The sequence below is a fragment of the Artemia sp. Qi Xiang Cuo genome, chromosome 11, assembly GCF_049724085.1.
Source record: "Artemia sp. Qi Xiang Cuo chromosome 11, ASM4972408v1, whole genome shotgun sequence".
Classification (NCBI taxonomy): domain Eukaryota; kingdom Metazoa; phylum Arthropoda; class Branchiopoda; order Anostraca; family Artemiidae; genus Artemia; species Artemia sp. Qi Xiang Cuo.
In genome coordinates this window covers 18372984-18391346 of record NC_142804.1, presented here as the reverse complement: position 1 = coordinate 18391346, position 18363 = coordinate 18372984, and the positions used below count along the sequence as shown (strand labels likewise).

Sequence of the window (18363 nt, the reverse complement as noted above, 5' to 3'; positions counted from 1 at the left end):
GAAGCCATGGTCAAAAGCGTGGTCAAGTATGTCATTGAATCGTAGGTGCTTTGAAGGGCTGAGGGGTGAGAAGAGGTCTTAAGCGAAAATGAAAGGAAATTAGAACTACATGGGAGTGGTAATAGTGAATCTTTGAACAGATTGGAGTGGAGGAGGTGCGTACGTAGTTGTGTTGGCCTATAATGGCTTGGTGCTGCAATGAGCTCTTAGTAGTAGTTGTAATAAATAAGTAAATGTTAGCCTGCTTAAGTGATATATGGTTTGCTAATCCGAGTAGACAAGAATGTTTAAAAAAAAATATATGGGACAAGAAGAATCTTAACATTTAACATAACTGGTACAAAGACAGAAGGGGGCGCCGGATTTCCCAGCATTATTAAAGAAAAAAAAAAAAAATCAGAAATTAAGTAATAAAAAAATCAAGTTCTTTGACTGAAAGTACGGAGCAACATCAAAAATTAAAACGAACAGAAAATATTACGTATAAGATTGGGTTCACCCCCTAGTTAATACTTTGCTCTTTAATACAAAGATTTTTGAGTACTTTCATAAGAGCTATTTATTCTAATTAACGGCCTCTGTGATTAAGGGGTAATTTTTGAAGAATTGGAACAAAATTCGAACTTTAGCTTAAAGAGCAAGGTATTGACTAGGGAGCGAACCCTCTAATATACGTATTAAAAATCTATGAATATAGAAGTTCGTTACGCTAGTTAATTCGTAAGTTACGTATATTTATTACTAATAAAAACGTTCGTAAATAAAATTAAACAAGTTTTGAGAAAGCCATTTAACCAAATAAAAGTAAAATTAATATGTAAATTTTGTTTTAATTATTCATGTACGATGAGCCAAAATCAAAACCTGCATTGATTCAAAAACGTTCAAAAATTAAATAAAAAAAAACCGGTTTTTTTTAACTGAAAGTAAGGAACGACGTTAAAAATTAAAACGAACAGAAATTATTCCGTATATGAAAGGGCTGTCCCCTCCTCAACGCCTCGCTCTTTACACTAAAGTTCGACTTTCTCACAACTCTATTTTTTTAAACAATAAAAAACTTTAGCGTAAAGAGCGAGACGTTGAGGAGAGGACAGCCCCTTTCATATACGAAATAATTTCTGTTCGTTTTAAGTTTTTGCGTCGCTCCTTACTTTCAGTTAAAAAACCTATTTTTTTTTTATTTAATTGCTCTAAATCCATATGAATGTCACATGATTTACATAAAAAGTTTTTTTTTTTAAATTGAGGCTCTAAAGTATAGTCAGCTGAAGGGTGCACGTCCTGCCTGTGACTCACCCAAATATTGCAATGCCCTACCAGTGGGGCCTGCACCCCTCGTTGGGAATCACGGTTTTATAATGATCAAATAATATGTATTGCAGATGTGAGAAGACGCATAGAATTGATTCAGGACTTTGATATGCCTGCTGTCAGTGATTGTATACAAATGTCTCCTGATGGACAATATATCTTGGTTACTGGTGTTTATAAACCACGTGTAAGATGTTTTGAAGTAAAAAATCTGTCAATGAAGTTTGAGAGATGCTTTGATTCAGAAGTAACGAAATTTCAGATTATATCCGACGATTATAGTAAGGTTAGTGGAGTTGCCCTGTTTTTGCCCTGCTTGTTATTTCCATGTTATTTCCTGGTGTTGCCCTGCTTGTTATTTCCATATTTATCTTTCAGTTCTGACCTAGAATAAACAAGAAGAATTCTTTGTGTGAGTGATATTGTGGCTTTTGGAAAATTTCAGATATTGAACAGTGAAATTGAGTTTTCTGTTTTTACTAAATGAAAGATTCTTTTTTTGTTAATTTATACAGAAGAAAGAAATATATAGATAGAAATTAATGCGGGCATAAGACTTAGAGCATTTTGTTTAAGTACGATTTATTACGGATGAAAGTAGTATAGTGGTGCTTAGCTCAATTAGCTGAAAAACCAGCGCAAAAACTCTAAATAATGATCCTTTAAGTTTTTTTTCAAACTTCTGGGACAGGATATTTGATTGTCTATTGATGTCTTCAATGAAGTAGAAAAAACAATATATACAGGCCTCCCACTGGGTTCATAATTATGAAAAAAGTTCATATTTTTAACCTAGGTTCATAAATGGTTTGTAATTTAGAAAAAAGGTTCATAAGGTTTATATTTTTCTTGTCATTAGCTGGAAAGCACTTGCAGTTGTTCTCTTTTTCTTCATAAAGGACAAGGGAAGTAAATGTATGTGCAAGAGTTTTATTTAAAACATTTCAAACTTTAACACTGCATGTTTTGTGAACATACATTTTCTTCTGTTCAAAAAGATATTGTTACATCTAACTTGGTTGCTATATTGCCCCTATATCTTCTTGTACTAAGCTATCTTTTAGTCTTTTTCTGGCTTGAGTCTTTGCTACCTTCATAGAGTTTTCTAGTAGTAATGTTCCTAAATAGTTGATTTAAGCTTATGAGCTGTAACATAACTTCTTGGCAGAATATCATAAGTTGATTGATTATTCTTTTTTTTTCATTTTCTTTTTTTTACATGGATTCACACTAATGCTTATTCTCTTTTTTTTAGGAAAGGTTTGCTGCTATATTAATGCTTTTTTTGCTTTGTGCCAATGGTTGCTTGGTTGCTGCTTAAAAGCTAAAAATGGGCAGATGCAAGTTTAATAGCGCATGGTTAAAAAAAGAGGACAATACTAAGCACTTGGTCAGTGATTGGTGTGCAGGCAGTGTTATAAGTGACGAAGAAGCTTTCTGCAAAGTGTGTAACAAGAGCTTTATGTGCATTAGAGGATGGAACTCTATAATCCAACACTGAGAGGGCAAAAAGAATCTTAGAGCGAAACTGGACCCGCTCCAGCTTGTCTTGCAGACAACTAGCTCGTCAAACCCCGAAATAAATTTGATTTCTAGAAAGGACCAGGTCCTATAAGCAATGCCATTGCAGGAAGCGCTGCTTCCTGCAATGGCATTGCAAACATTTTTAAAGCTATGTTCCCTGGTGAAGTGTCGGCGGAACTCAGCCTTGGAGAGACCAAGGTATCATACCTCATAACAGAGGCGCTGTCGCCCCATTTTTGCAAGGACCTTCTATGCAAATTGGATCTTCTTACTTGGCGTTGCCTTACAATGAGACTACACATGCCAAAGGTGCAAAGGAGTTTAATATCATGATTAGATACTGGTCGGAGACCAAAGAAAGAGTCTCTGTACGCCACTTACAGTCCTTTTTCATAGGACACGCAAAAGCGGAAGATTTGCACCAGCACCTACTACAAGCTCTAAAGGATGCTAACCTTGATCTCCATCAAGTCTTGATACTGGGAAGTGATGGACCTAATGTCAACAAGAAAGTTTGGAGGTTATTTGATTCCAAAGTTAGAACTGTGTGCAGCGACCGAGGCCTAGCTGACATTGGGACATGCAATATACATACTCCACAACGCTTTTTTGAAAGGTTTGGACCATCACGGATCGAAAGTTTCCGATTTTGCGATTCGAATTTTCTACTTCTTTAGTGGTTGGCCTGCCTGTTTAGAAGACTTAGATACCATCCAGGAGAATCTCAAGCTTCCTCCACATCGTTTCCTGAAACGTGTGCCAAGTCAATGGCTAACCCTCGTTGTTTCAGCTGAGAGACTTGATGAGCAATGGAATGCTCTTGGTGAGTATTTCCTGAAATTCATCCTTAAGAAAAGACCAGAATTGAAGAAGTCCAGTGGATACTAAGAGATATCTAGCAGTCTCGAGTGTACCACAACCAGAGCATTAGTCCTCTTTGTCATATCTTTTGGAAAGCCATTTGCTCAGTTCACAGAGTTGTTTCAACATGAAGAACCACTTATCCACATTCTGTATGACGAAATGCGTCGACTGGTAATGATGACTGCCAGCCGTTTTGTCAAGCAAAGTGCTTTGACTGATATTCAGAAGGGGAAAAAAACTTTTTCTGAGCTCTCCCATTTAAGCGGGGTTTTTCTACCATCCGACAAAGTGGAATGCAGTGATGGCATGGAAAAATGCCTATCGAAGGTACAAAAAGTTGATGCTCTGAACTTCAGAAGAAGTGCCAGAACTGATTACCTGGCTGTTTGCCACCATATTGAAGAGAAATCACTAGGTCAAAGTGCCCTTCAGCATTTCCTGTGCCTGCGGCTGGATGATTCGAATCCTGAGACAAGAACAAGCGATTTTTTGAAAATTGTTGAATTTATGCCTTTCCGTGTGAATACTGAAGCTGCCATTGACAAATGGAACTTGCTCCAGCTGGAACCGAGTTTGCCTAAGAACATGACTTCAGCAAGGATTAATGTTTTATGGAACTCGGTTTTTAGTCTGAAAAACCATCAAGGACAGACAAAATATCCCCTTGTTTCAAAGATAGTAAAAGCAGCTCTCTGCATGTTGCATGGGAACGCGGATGTTGAACGTGATTTTTCCGGTCAGGACGGATCATCACCGAGGAAAAATCATCAATGAAAGTCAAAATGCTCAATGCTAGACTGATAGTCTCTGATGCTTTAAAGAAGTTTGAGAACAGGCCCGAGATAGTCCCTATTACCAGACAGATGTTGAATTTGGGGTGAAATGCGTGCCAGAGCTATAAACTGTACCTGGAAGCTTAGCGATCTAGACAGGCTGAAGAGGAGTCCAAAAGGAAAGAAGAAGAAGAGAAGAAGAGGGGAAAAAGAGGATGTTATCTGAGAAGAAGACTGTTGAACACCTGGAAAAAGATTTGATTGAGAAGAAGTCAGTTGAAAAGGAGAAGAGACAAGTAGCAGAAAGGCTTCTTCAAGAAGCTAATGAGAAGCTGAAAGAAGCCATAGATGCCTAAGACTTTGTAGAAAAAAGCCTTGCACAAAATGTGATCAAGACTTTGAGCTGGAAGATGCGCGAAGAAGATAAGGCAGCCAGGGAGGTTGATTTGATACAGACCAGGGTAAACAAATGAAAGTAAAGTCGTCCTTAATTTGGTCATATTTTGCCAAAACAAGGAACAAGTAGAGTGGATTATTTTGTACTTTCATACAAATTAAACGCATTTAACTGAACTCATAAAAAAAAACAAGAAGAATATGTGCACCAGTGATGAAAACACCAACTGCCACTTTTTGTGTCCACGGACAGTTTCTGAGGTATACAAATAGTAAATTTATGTTCATAGTTGGCTCATAAAATATGCAATCAATATTTCATAAGTTCATATTTTTGTGGTCAAAAGTTCATAAAGTTCATATTTTTCATAAAAAATCTAGCGGGAGGCCTGTATATATGATAAATATAACTCGCAATTAAGTTAGCGCTGCCTAAGTAAAGAACGATGTGGGCACAATGTTTTTTTTTTTTTTTTTTTTTTTATCCATACCCGGACACTTTGTATCGAAGGAGTTGTCGTAGAAACTTCGAAAAGGGCTCATTCGATTGAAAATTGGAGTGGCTAGTGCCCTTTTTAATAGTCGAAAGTGATTGGAGGGCGAATAGCCCCCCCCCCCACGCCCATTATTCCCCCAAACACATCCAATCAAAATTTTGAGATAGCCATTTTGTTCAGCGTAGTTGATTTCCAGAGAGAAAATATCTTTTTGAGGAGGACACTCCCCCATAACCCTCGAGGCAAGGGTTTTCAGTTATGCCCTGGGGGCATATAAGGTTTTTATAGAAGGCGTTGTCGTAGAAACTTCAAAAAAGGCTCATTTGATTGGAAATTCAAAGGGATAGTGCCCGTTTTAATATTCAAAAGTGATTGGAGGGCAACAGGCCCCCCCCCCCCCGCGCCCATCATTCCCCCCAACACATCCAATCAAAATTTTGAGATAACCATTTTGTCCAGCGTAGTTGATTTCCAGATAGAAAATATGTTTTTGAGGAGGACACTTCCCTACAACCCTCGGGGCAAGGGTTTTAAGTTATGCCCTGGGGGTATATAAGGTTTTTATAGAAGGTGTTGTCGTAGAAACTTCAAGAAAGGCCCAGACGATTGGAAATTCAAAGGGCTAGTACCCTTTTCTGATAGTCGAAAGGGATTGGGGGGCAACTAGCCCCTCCCCCACACGCCCATCGTTCCCCCAAACATCCAATCAAAATTTTGAGATAGCCATTTTGTTCAGCGTACTTGATTTCCCGATAGAAAATATGTTTTCGAGGAGGAAACTCCCCCACAACCCTCAGGGCAAGGGTTTTAATTTATACCCTGGGGGCATATAAGGTTTTACAGAAGGCGTTGTCGTAGAAACCTCAAAAGAGGCTCATTCGATTGGAAATTCACAGGGCTAGTGCTCTTTTCAATAGTCTAAAGTGATCGGTGGGCCACTAGCCCCCCCCCCACGCCCATTATTCCCCCAAACACATCCAATCAAAATTTTTAGATAGCCATTTCTTTCAGCGTAGTTGATTTCCAGATAGAAAATATGTTTTTGAGGAGGACAGTCCCCCAAAACCCTTGGGGCAAGGGTTTTAAGTTATGCCCTGGGGGCATATAAGGTTTTTATAGAAGGCGTTGTCGCAAGAACTTCAAAACAGGCTCATTAGATTGGAAATTCAAAGCGCTAGTACCCTTTTTAATAGTCGAAAGTGATTGTAGGGCAACTAGCCCCCTCGTCCACGCCCATTATTTCCCCAAACACATCCAATCAAAATTTTGAGATAGCCATTTTGTTCAGCGTAGTTTATTTCAGGATATAAAATTTGTTTTGAGGAGGACAGTCCCCCACAAGCCTCGGGGCAAGGTTTTAAGTTATGGCCTGAGGTCATATAAGGTTTTTATAGAAGGCGTTGTCTTAGAAACTGCAAAACAGGCTCATTCTATTAGAAATTCAAAGGGCTAGTACCCTTTTTAATAGTCGAAAGTGATTTGAGTGCAACTAGCCCCCCCCCCCCCATCAAGCCCATCATTACCCCAAACACATCCAATCGAAATTTTGAGATAGCCATTTTGTTGTGCGTAGTTGTTTTCCATTTATAAAATATGTTTTTGAGCAGGACAGTCTCCCAACCCTTCAGGGCAAAGGTTTTATGTTATGCCCTGGGGGTATATAAGGTTTTTATAGAAGGTGTTGTCGTAGAAACTTAAAAGCAGGCTCATTCAATTGGAAATTAAAAGGGATTGTACCCTTCTTAATAGTCGAAAGTGATTTGAGTGCAACTAGCCCCCCCCCCCCCCTCACGCCCTTAATTCCCCCACATACATCCAATCAAAATTTTGAGATAGCCATTTTGGCTAGCGTTCTTGATTTCCAGTTAGAAAATTTGTTTTTGAGGAGGACACTCCCCCACATCCCTCAGGGCAAGGGTTTTAAGTTATGCCCTGAGGGAATATAAGGTTTTTAAAGAAAGTTTTGTCGTAGAAACTTCAATAAAAGCTCATTCGACTGGAAATTAAAAGGGCTAGTGCCATTTTTAATAGTTGAAAGTGATTGGAGGGTAACTAGCCCCCCCCCCCATGCACACACCCATCATTCCTCTAAACATATCCAATAAAAATTTTGAGATAGCCATTTTGTTCAGGGTAGTAGATTTCCAGATAGAAAACATATTTTAAGGAGGATACTCACCCACAACCCTCAGGGCACGGATTACAAGTTATGCCCTGGGGGCATATAAGGTTTTTATTGAATCCGTTGTTGTAGAAACTTGAAAAAGGCCTCATTAGATTTGAAATTCAAAGGGCTGGTGCCATTTTAATTAGTCAACAGTGATTTTAGCGCAACTAACCCCCCTCTCACGCCCACCTTTTCCCAAAACACATCCAATCAAAATTTTTAGATAGCCATTTTATTCAACGTAGTTAAAAGTTTTGGAAATTATGTCTTTAAGGATAACAACCCCTCCCCCACAACCCTCAAGGCAAGGGTTGTAAGTTATGCCCTGGGGGCATATAATGTTTTGATTGAAAGCGTTGTCGTAGAAACTTCAAAAGGGCTCATTCAATTGGAAATTGAAAGGGCTAGTGCACTTTTTAACAGTCTAAAGTGAGTGGATAGCAACTAATGCACCTCTCACGCCGACCATTTTCCCAAATATATGCAATAAAAATTTTGAGATAATTATCTTATTCAATGTGGTTAAAAGTTCTGAAAATTAGGTCTTTTAGGATGATAACCCCCTCAGAGCCCTCAGTCCAAGGGTTGTAAGTTATGCCCTGGGGGCATATAAGGTTTGTATAGAAAGTTGTTGTATATGATTTATAGAATAGATTTTAGTCTTCCTCGAATCCAATTTTTATATGTTTAAAAACTAAATGTTGACTTGAGATTAAATCAAAGTGCACTGTGATAATGCTAATTCCCAATACGGCATCTCAGCAGTATCCCAAGAACGACTGAGAGTATTATGTTCAAACGTTCGGGGCCACTTCTGCTCTTAAAATTCAACCGAATCCAAATAGCGTAAGTGTATCCAAGCTATCAAAGAAAGTAAACAGATTTTTTTGTGAATGATATCAAGTTTTCCATTACAGGTCAACTAGAGGAGTTATGTAAACTAAGAGAGGTAAACTAAATTAAACAGTACTATTTGTGTCCAGATTTTTAAAGGGGCGTATGCTGTTAAAAATTGCTGAAAATTTTTCTCCGGCATACAAATAGCAGGCCAAACTATAAAGTCTTAAAAAACGAAAAGATTTAAAGTGTTATTTTCTTTTCCTTTAAAAAGACTATTTCAATACGAGCATAAAACGAACAGAAATTATTAAAAAAAAGTTTTTCCACAAAATAAGTTTTTTCATAGAAACGTAAAGAGCTCCCTTAAACCAAAAATGAGCAAAACTAAAATCAAATTTTCTACCAAGCGTAAAACTACCACAAATCAGCATTGATAAATAAATGAAACCCAAAACGAACAGAAATTACAATAATTAACCGAGTCAAACTCAAAATGAGCAGAAATTAACATAAGTTGGGCACAAAACCCCTATGCCTTCCCAAGGCCAGAACAAAATTTGCACTTTACTAAAAAATACAAATGAATGTGCATTGTCAGTTTAATATACATATACTGATATTTAGTAATCAAAATGTTAATATTATTGGATTTATTAAAGTTATAAAAGTAAAAACATTTATATTTTTTTCATTTTTTTGAAGACCCTTCGTATCGTTACTTCAGCGAAGTTTAGCTAGCACTGACCAAAAAATATTATTCATAAGGAGTTTGTTATTAAATGGTGGCTTGTTTGGCAGCTAACCTGGTATTATTTTTAAATAAAGCTTAGGATTATGTTTTTTATTGTTTTATTTTCCTTTTTGATTGTTTGAGATGATTATTTATTAAATTGTTGTATAGAGTATTTATGTGTATTCTGTCATTGCTGGTTACTCTTACGCTGTAGATATGCTTGTCACTGTCTTATAAACATCTTCATTTGTTTGAATTGTTATTTTTTCCTGTATTAATTTAAAAAACTTTTTGCACAAAATAAATTTTTCAAAGAAAAGTTAAGAACTCCTTTAAAAATGAGCAGAAATAAAGTCATATAAGTTTCAAAGCGTAAAACTACCACAAATTAACATCAATAAATAAATGAAACCCAAAACTCAAAAATATTCCAGCTCAGAGTTGAGCCAAAAATTTCAAGGTTTCTATTCAAATTCAAGGCTGTCTCTATGCTCTCCTTGTCCTATTGTCAGTGTTTTTTTTTAAGTATTGACGGGCTGTAACGATATAACAATTTTGTCAGTTGCATGGTATTTGATATATCCCTCTTTGACCAATTATACAGTTTTGTCTATACCTGAGCTCAGTGCTGACTCTGAGATTGATTTTAAAGGCATTACATAAATCATTTTGTAGATAAGTGTTTTCTCAACTTAATAACAATTTCTAAGATATATAGAAATAAAAAAAAGGTAAAGAATGCGGCATTGGACTTTACAGTCCCTACTGGTGGTGCGGATCTCCTTTTCTTGGCTCTTCAGCCAGGAGGTGCAATGGGGGGTTGGGGGCCAACCATCGATCTAAACTATTACTTTACTAGAGTTTTTTTCATGATACTCGTATATATGATGAATTTTTATCTTATTAAGATGCCCAATTTTGTTTTTAGTGATCAGACTATTTGTAAAGTTAATATGATGACCATTCCCGCAGCAATGTCTCGTATTGAAAATATACAAAGACCACGCTGCCCTTCCATCATTGCCCTTCCAACAAATTATTCCAATAAATGACGATTGTTTCAAGAAAGTGACATGTATACCAGTATGTACAAAGTAGGGTCGTTCCCAGGGTTGATGGCGCCCGGGGCAACATTAATTACGGCGCCCCTCGTGACTTACACATAAATAAAAAAGCCACAGCGTCCCCCTCGCCACGGCGCCAAGGGCAGCTTGCCTCGGTCCCCCCCCCCTTCGAATAGCCCTGGTACAGAGATACCTGTTGTAAGATTTGAACTTATTACCACCCTAAAAAAAACAGCAATATCTCGCAGCTGAAAACTTGCTCAACCAAAACTCTATATCAAAAACCTATCATTATATGCAGCGACTGACGGTGGATATGTCGCGAATTTACTTTCCAAAAATGAATAGCAAATGTGTTTTATTTTTATGTTCTGTTTTACTAATATAGAATTGAGTTTCAAGCTAAAAAATTCCAAAAATAAAGGGTTAAAAAAAGTAGATGTAAAAATGAAAACAAAACTGTATGTTGGAAAACCTAATTTTATAAAGAGGTTTTCAAAGTGCTTTAGGCATGTGTTTTCTTCCGGTAGCTGTCTTATTCTTCTTAGAACTATTTTCTTCATTCGTAATTTCCTCTCTTTTGTTTCTCTCACTCTCTTTTATTATTGGCATGGGTCTGTTTTAGCGTTCTTCAAAGAGCCTCTCAAAATGCCCACTCTCTAGGTAAATCCCTTCTGCTCTAATTAAGAGAAATCTTGATTAAATTGGACTTGGTGTAGTGGGTCATAAGCCTTCAAAATAATACAGAATTTAAAACACCTACCCTGCTATGTATGTGCTGTTGTATAGCGTCGATTCCATCCTTTTTTTTCTTTTTCGTAATATATTTATAATTTTGTTGATGCCAAAATAAATAAATAAAAAAAAAAAAAAAATCAGTGATCTATGTTTTGCACTTTGTTTCAATTTTCTCATTATTTTTTTCAGGTGGTTTTCTTACAATGCGATAGATACGTCGAATTTCATGCTCAGTTTGGTAGATATTATCGTCTTCGAATACCCAAATTCGGAAGGGATCTGAAATATCACTATCCTTCTTGTGATCTATTTGTCGTTGGATCTGGGTAAGTTATGATCATATCAGCTCATATCTCAGTACTAAATATCTTTGTAAATGATTAATTAAAAAAACTTTTTCCACAAAATAAGTTTTTCAAAGAAAAGTAAAGAACTCCATTAAACAAAAAATGAGCAAAAATAAAATCAAATAATCTACCAAGCGTGAAACTACCATAAATCAGCATCGATAAATAAATGAAACCCAAAACGAGCAGAAATTACAATAAATAACAGAGTTAAACTCAAAACGAGCAGAAATTAATATGAGTTGGGCTGAAAATCCCTATGCCTTCCCAAGTCCAGAACATGATTTGTACTTTACTGAAAAAAATATAAATGAATGTGCATTGTCAGTTTAATATACATTTACTGATATTTAGCAATCAAAATCTTAATATTATTTGATTTATTAAAGTTATAAAAGTATAAAAATTTGTATTTTTTGTCAGTAAAGTGCAAATTATGTTCTGGCCTTGGGAAGGCATAGGGGTTTTGAGCCCAACTTATGTTAACTTCTGCTCCTTTTGAGTTTGACTCGGTTATTTATTGTAAATTTTTGCTCGTTTTGGGTTTCATTTATATATCGATGCTTATTTATGGTAGTTTCACGCTTGGTAGATTATTTGATTTTTGCTCATTTTTTGTTTAATGGAGTTCTTTACTTTTCTTTGAAAAACTTATATTGTGGAAAAAGTTTTTTTAATTAATTTCTGTTCGTTTTATATTGGCATAGTCTTTTCAGAGAAAAAGAAAATAATATTTTAAATCTTTTCTTTTTTTAGAATTTAGAGTATGGCCTGTTATTTGTATGCTGAAAAACATTTTATGCAATTTTTAATAACATACACCCGCGTAAAAATCTGGACAAAAAAAGTAGGGTTTAATTTTGTCTCATACCTACTATAGTTGACCTAAAATGGAACATTTAATACATTTTAAAAAAAATTCTGTTTACTTTCTTTGATAGCTTGGATATACTTAAGCTATTTTGATTTGGTTAAATTTTAAGAGCAGAAGCAGCCCCAAAAGTTTGAACATAATACCCTCAGTCGTTCTTGGTATACTGCTGAGATGCCTTATTGGGAATTAGCATTATCACAGTGCATTTTGATTTAATCTTAAGACAACATTTACTTTTTAAACATAAAGGCAGATGGATGGGTGGCCGTGGGAGGGGAATTAGTTTCCCTCCAATCACTTTCGACTATTAAAAAGGGCATCAGCCCTTTCTATTTTCAATTGAATGAACCCTTTTCGAAATTTCTACGACAGCTCCTTTGATACGAAGTGCCCTGGTCTAAACAAAAACAACAACAAAAAAAATAATATACTATGCCAACATCAATCTTTACAATATAAATTTCAAGCCTTCCAATTACTTTTGACTATTAAAAAGGGCACTAGGCCTTTCAATTTCCAATCAAATGAGCCCTTTTGAATTTTCTACGACAACGCTTTCAATAAAAATTTTATATGCACCCAGGGGATAACTTACAACCCTCGCCCTGAGGGCTGGGTGGGGGGGGGGGGGTTGTCATCCTCACAGACCTAATTTCCAGAACTTTCTACTACGTTGAACAAAAGGGCCATCTGAAAATTTTGACTGGATGTGTTTGGGGGAATGGTGGGCACGAGAGAGGGGTTAGTTACCGTCCAATCACCTTCAACTATTAAAAAGGGTTATATAGTATTATATATAGTAAGTTATGCCCTATTATACTTCTATAGTAAGTTATGCCCTCTCAGTTTCCAATTGAACGAGCCCCTTTTGTAGTTTTTACGACAACTCTATAATTAAAAACCTTATATGCCCCCTGGGCATAACTTACAACCTTTGCCCTGGGGACTCTCGGGGGTTTGTCATCCTTAAATACATAATTTCCAGAACTTTCAACTACGTTGAACAAATTGGCTATCTCTAAGCTTTGATTGAATGTGTTTGGGAAGATGGTAAGAATAATAGGGGGGTTAGTTACTCTCCCGTCAATTTAGACAATTAAAAAGGTCGATTTCAAATACCAATTAAATGAGCCGCTCTTTAGATTTCTTCATCAGATTTATATGTAAACCTCATAAGCTCCTAGAGCACAACTTACAACCCTTGCACTAAAAGCTCTGATGGGGTTTTTATCCTAAAAGGCCTAATTTACAGAACTTCCGACTACGTTGAACAAAATGGATATCTCCAAATTTTGATTGGATGTGTCTGGGGAAATGGTGGGCGTGAGAGGGGGGTTAGCTGCCCATTTCTATAAAAACCTTATATGCCCCCAGGGCATAACTTATAACCCTTGCCCTGAATACTATAGGGAGAATGTCCTGCTCAAAGGTATAATTTCCTGAACATTAAACATAGTGGAACAGAATGGCTATCAAGAAATTTTGATCGGATATGTTTGGGGAACTGGTGGGCATGGAAGGTGTCTTTGTTGCTTTCACTTTCGACTATTAAAAAGGGCACTAGCCATTTCAATTTCCAATCGAATGAGTCATTTTTGAAGTTTCTACGATGGCGCGTTCAGTAAAAGCCTTATATGCCCCCAGGGCATAACTTGCAACCCGTGCCTTGAGGGCTGTGGTGGAGTGTCCTCCTCAAAAACATAATTTCTATCTGGAAATCCAAAACACTGAATAAAATGGCTATCTAAAAATTTTGATTGGATGTGTCTGGGGAAAAGGTGGGCGAGAGAGGGGGGCTAGTTTCCCTCAAATCACTTTCAAGTATTAAAAAGGGCACTAGACCTTTGAATTTCCAATTGAATGAGCCCTTTTTCAAGTTTCTACGACAAAGATTTCAATAAAAACTTAAATTCCCCCAGGGCATAACTTATAACCCTTGCCCTGACGACTGTGGGGGGAGTGTCCTGCTCAAAGGTATAATTTCCTGGACTTTAACTGCGTAGATCAAAATAGCTACCTCAAATTTTGATAGGATATGTTTGGGAAAATGGGGGGCTTGTATGGGGGGTTGGTTGCCTTCAAATCACTTTCGACTATTAAAAAGGGCACAAGCCATTTCAATTTCTAATCAAATAAGCCCTTTTTGAACTTTCTACGACAACGCGTTCTATAAAAACTTTATATGCCCCCTGGGCATAACTTAACCCTTGTCCTCAGGGCTGTGAGGAGGTTGTCATCCTCAAAGACCTAATTTCCAGAACTTAAAACTACGTTGAACAAAATGGCTACCTCAAAATTTAGATGGGATGCGTGCAGGGAAATGATGGGCGTGGGGGGGGGGCTAGGTGCCCTCCAATCACTTTCAACTACAAAGATGGGCCCTAGCGTTTTGATTTCTAATCGAATGAGCCTGATTTGAAGTTTCTAAGACAACGCCTTCTATAAAAACATTATATGCCCCCAGGCCATTACTTAAAACTCTTGCCCTCAGGGTTGTGAGAGAATGTCCTCCTCAAAAACATATTTTTTTTCTGGAAATCAACTACGCTGAACAAAATGGCTATATCAAAGTTTTTATTGGATGTGTTTGAGGGACTGATGGGCGCGGGGAAGGGGGGGGGGCTAGTTTCCCTCCAATCACTTTCGAAGCTTTAAAAGGGTACTAGCTCTCTTAATTTCCAATCGAATGATCCTGTTTTGAAGTTTCTACGGCAACGCCTTCTATAAAAACCTTATACGGCCTCAGGGCATAACTTAAAACCCTTGCCCTGAGTGTTGTGGGGGAGTATCCTCCTCAAAAACATATTTTCTATCTGGAAATCAACTGCGCTGAACAAAATGGCTATATCAAAATTTTGATTGGATGTTTTTGGGGGAAGGATGGGCGTGGGGGGGGGGCTAGTTGCCCTCCAATCACTTTCGACTATTAAAAAGAGTACTAGCCCTTTGAATTTCCAATCGAATGAGCCTGTTTTGAAGTTTCTACGACAACGCCTTCTATAAAAATTTTTATGCCCCCAGGGCATAACTTAAAACCCTTGCCCTGAGGGTTTTGGGGGAGTGTCCTCCTCAAAAACATATTTTTTCTATCTGGAAATCAACTACGCTGAACAAAATGGTTATCTCAAAATTTTGATTGGATGTGTTTGGGGGAATGATGGGCGTGGGGGGGGGGGGCTAGTTGCCCTCTTATCACTTTCGACTATTAGAAAGGGCACTAGCCACTCTAATTTCCAATCGAATGAGCCCTTTTCGAAGTTTCTACGACAAATCCTTCGATACGAAGTGCCCGGGTGGAGAAAAAACACATTGTGCCCACATCGTTCTTTACTTAGGCAGCGCTAGCGCGCTGCCTATGATCATAGTTGAGTTTTGACAGAAGAAGAAGAATTCTGTCAAGGACAAACGACTAAGTGATGTTGTCTTGTCGTATCAAGAAAAATCCGTTGTGGCTTTGTGGAAAATTTCTCGAAAAAAAAAACTCCATGGATTATTTACTTAAAAGAATACCAATTGCAAGTTTCTACCAAATTTTTGTCAATTTTACCGAATTTTTAACAAAAATTAATTTGTATTATATTGAGGAAGAATTACCACAGTGGGGATGAGGGTTTCCTTTGTGATCTGAGTTCAAGCTACTCCACGGTAACGGTCTGAAATTGGATCTGTACAGTTATTTTTATTAGTTTTGGTTACGGTAGTGCAGTGGCTCGTTCACATTCGGAGGATGTGAGTTGAATCTATTTTGCAGTAACGACTACGATTTCTGTCCATGGGCAGAACCGGTCATTTTTTAGTTGCCTAAGCACTTTCCTTTAATGTAGTTTTCCTTTCTCCATTTAGACAGGAAGCCTTTATTTGTTCTATGCTCGAGTTTGCCAGCTGTAGAAACCAGTTCTTCAACTTAGATCACACTCCTCGCCTGTACGAAGACATTTTTTCCATTCTGTGACGTGAAAACAGTGTGCAGAATTGACATTCGACTCTTGTCCAAATTTTACTTAAAATTGTTTTTTTATAGAGTGTCTTTTGTTCGATTGTACATAATTATTATGGATACATCATTTAATTTGTAACTCAAAAACCACTCGTCGAAATTGTTGTACGAAGTTATAGATGTGCTACTGAATCATACCTCATTGCACCTAGAATTCAAAAGCAATCAACTGACTGATCATTGCAACACTAAGCTGCAAAGGTGAACATATCTGGCATGCTCCTCCTCCACGCTACTCTGTCAAAGCTTGACTATTTACTCCCTCCCCAGTGGCGGGCTAAAGCCTAAACGGGCCCTAGGCAACAATGTAATTCAGGGTTTATTTTTCAGATACGACATATACTTTTGTGTTTGCTCCTATTGTCATCCAACTTCATTATCATCAACAATCATCAACTTGATAAACCTTGTCCAACTTTCCCCTACTCTTGCTGTATGAATTCAGCATGGGTAAACAGATATCCAAGAGCTGAGTAATCAAAAATATCTTATTGTCTTGCGTTGAATATGACAAATTAGCGAAATCAATCAAAAATTTTAAATCCGTAGTTTTGAGAATATTTCAGATGGTACAGTATTAGAGTCTCCTTTCCCGAGATTAATTTTGGGAAAAATTTCAAAATTTCGGCTCAAAAACTTATCCCTTGATTATTTCATTACTCTACGTACTGTTTTATCGTTGCACTAGCGACAGGCCGATGAAATTACGTTTTTCTTCCCTTTAAATCCTATTTAGCCCCGCAATATTCAAGTCTATAACAATGTAGCAAAGATGAGCAAAATAAAGTCGTCATGGGAGCTCCTGCAATGTTAAAAATTGCTTTCATCCAACGGAATTAACCCAAGGAGGAAACTAAAGTCTCAGTTTATGTGCTGATGGGGAAGGAAAATTTCAGTGAGAGAGTCGAATGGCGTTTCTTCTAAAAATGTGAATGGTAGTTTGCAATATATTAGATGATATAGTGCGTCGAATGGTATTTCTTCCTAAAATGTGAATGGCAATTTGAAATTTGGCCCATTCGTGTAACTCTGCTAGTTTTCATTGCTTCTCTCATTCTAGGCCTGACATCTATCGTATAAATTTGGAGCAAGGTCGATTTCTAGCTCCATTTACCACAGATGCCTCTGAACTCAATGCTTTAGATATTAATCCGCTCCATCAGCTCCTCGTTGTTGGCACAAAAGAAGGGAAAGTGGAAGCATGGGACCCAAGAGCGAAGAGGAGAGCTGGAGTTTTAGATTGTGCTCTTGGTGCAGCTACAACAGAAACTAGGTAGATAAAATGATTTTTTTTAATAAATCGTAAACCAGGTCTGAATCTATGGACCTTCGAGCCACTGTAGGAGAGTAAAGAAGGCGTGTGGATCCAATTTAGGTTTCGAATGTTTAGAAAACAAATGAACTATTTAGAAACTATAATTTATCAAATCCACTTTGTATGTTTTAGATTTTGACTTCAAACTCATGATTAATCCTGTACTGCTTTCTTTATAAGGATATTTTCTAAAATACAGACTACTAACCTAAAATGGCATTTTAGTCATAATTTCAAAATTATCGTATAAGCATAAAAAATCTTAATTATCGGATACTAAACAACCACGGTTGCAAGGATACCTGCAACCTTGTAAAGAGCGAACCACGGCCCATAGTAACCAAAGTCTAATGTCTTTAATGTAAAGAAAAAATTCAGTTCTTATTCACTCACCTACATCATCTTTGCTTTTAAATTCGTCTTCTTGACCAGGGGGAGGAGGGCCTAAGTAGAGGTTCTTGGAATTGTGGATCCTTATCTGATTGTCTGTAGGCATATATGTGCAGCAAATTGTATCTGTTGTTCTTAGTCGCAATTTTATAACCATGACGGCTTCAATACTTTCTTTCTTCAACTTATTCCGATTTTTTGTCTTGACATCACTCATTCAAGAAAAAATCTTTCTGAGTCAGCATTCAAATGAGGTAAGGAGAGCACCCTCTCGACAAGTTCTGCCAGGTCTGAGAAAACTCTTTTGTTGGTGAAGTTTTTTTTTGCGTATTTTTCTCCAAATCAAGTCTGTAGTCATTTTACTCGTATCTTCATTTTTGTAGTTACTAAAAGTGTATGGCAGCTTGCGCCATTTAGACAATATCTAGGTGGAAAAACTGCCATTTGACACTGATTTGGGAATGGTAGCTATTATTTCTATTAATGTTTATAGTAAAATCTATTGCACAAACAGATTCATAGGAATTTTC

The 18363-nt window shown here is 37.2% G+C and overlaps 1 protein-coding gene across 1 annotated transcript in view; it reads left to right on the top strand.

The window, feature by feature from the left end:
* l(2)34Fd (nucleolar protein 10 lethal (2) 34Fd) overlaps positions 1-18363 on the top strand; it is an 81052-nt gene that overhangs the window by 17189 nt on the left and 45500 nt on the right. Inside the window, exons 3-5 of the mRNA XM_089097096.1 lie at positions 1386-1600; positions 11100-11236; positions 17189-17401. Of these exons, the coding sequence (XP_088953222.1) occupies positions 1386-1600; positions 11100-11236; positions 17189-17401 (565 nt within the window). The remainder of the gene's footprint in view (positions 1-1385; positions 1601-11099; positions 11237-17188; positions 17402-18363) is intronic.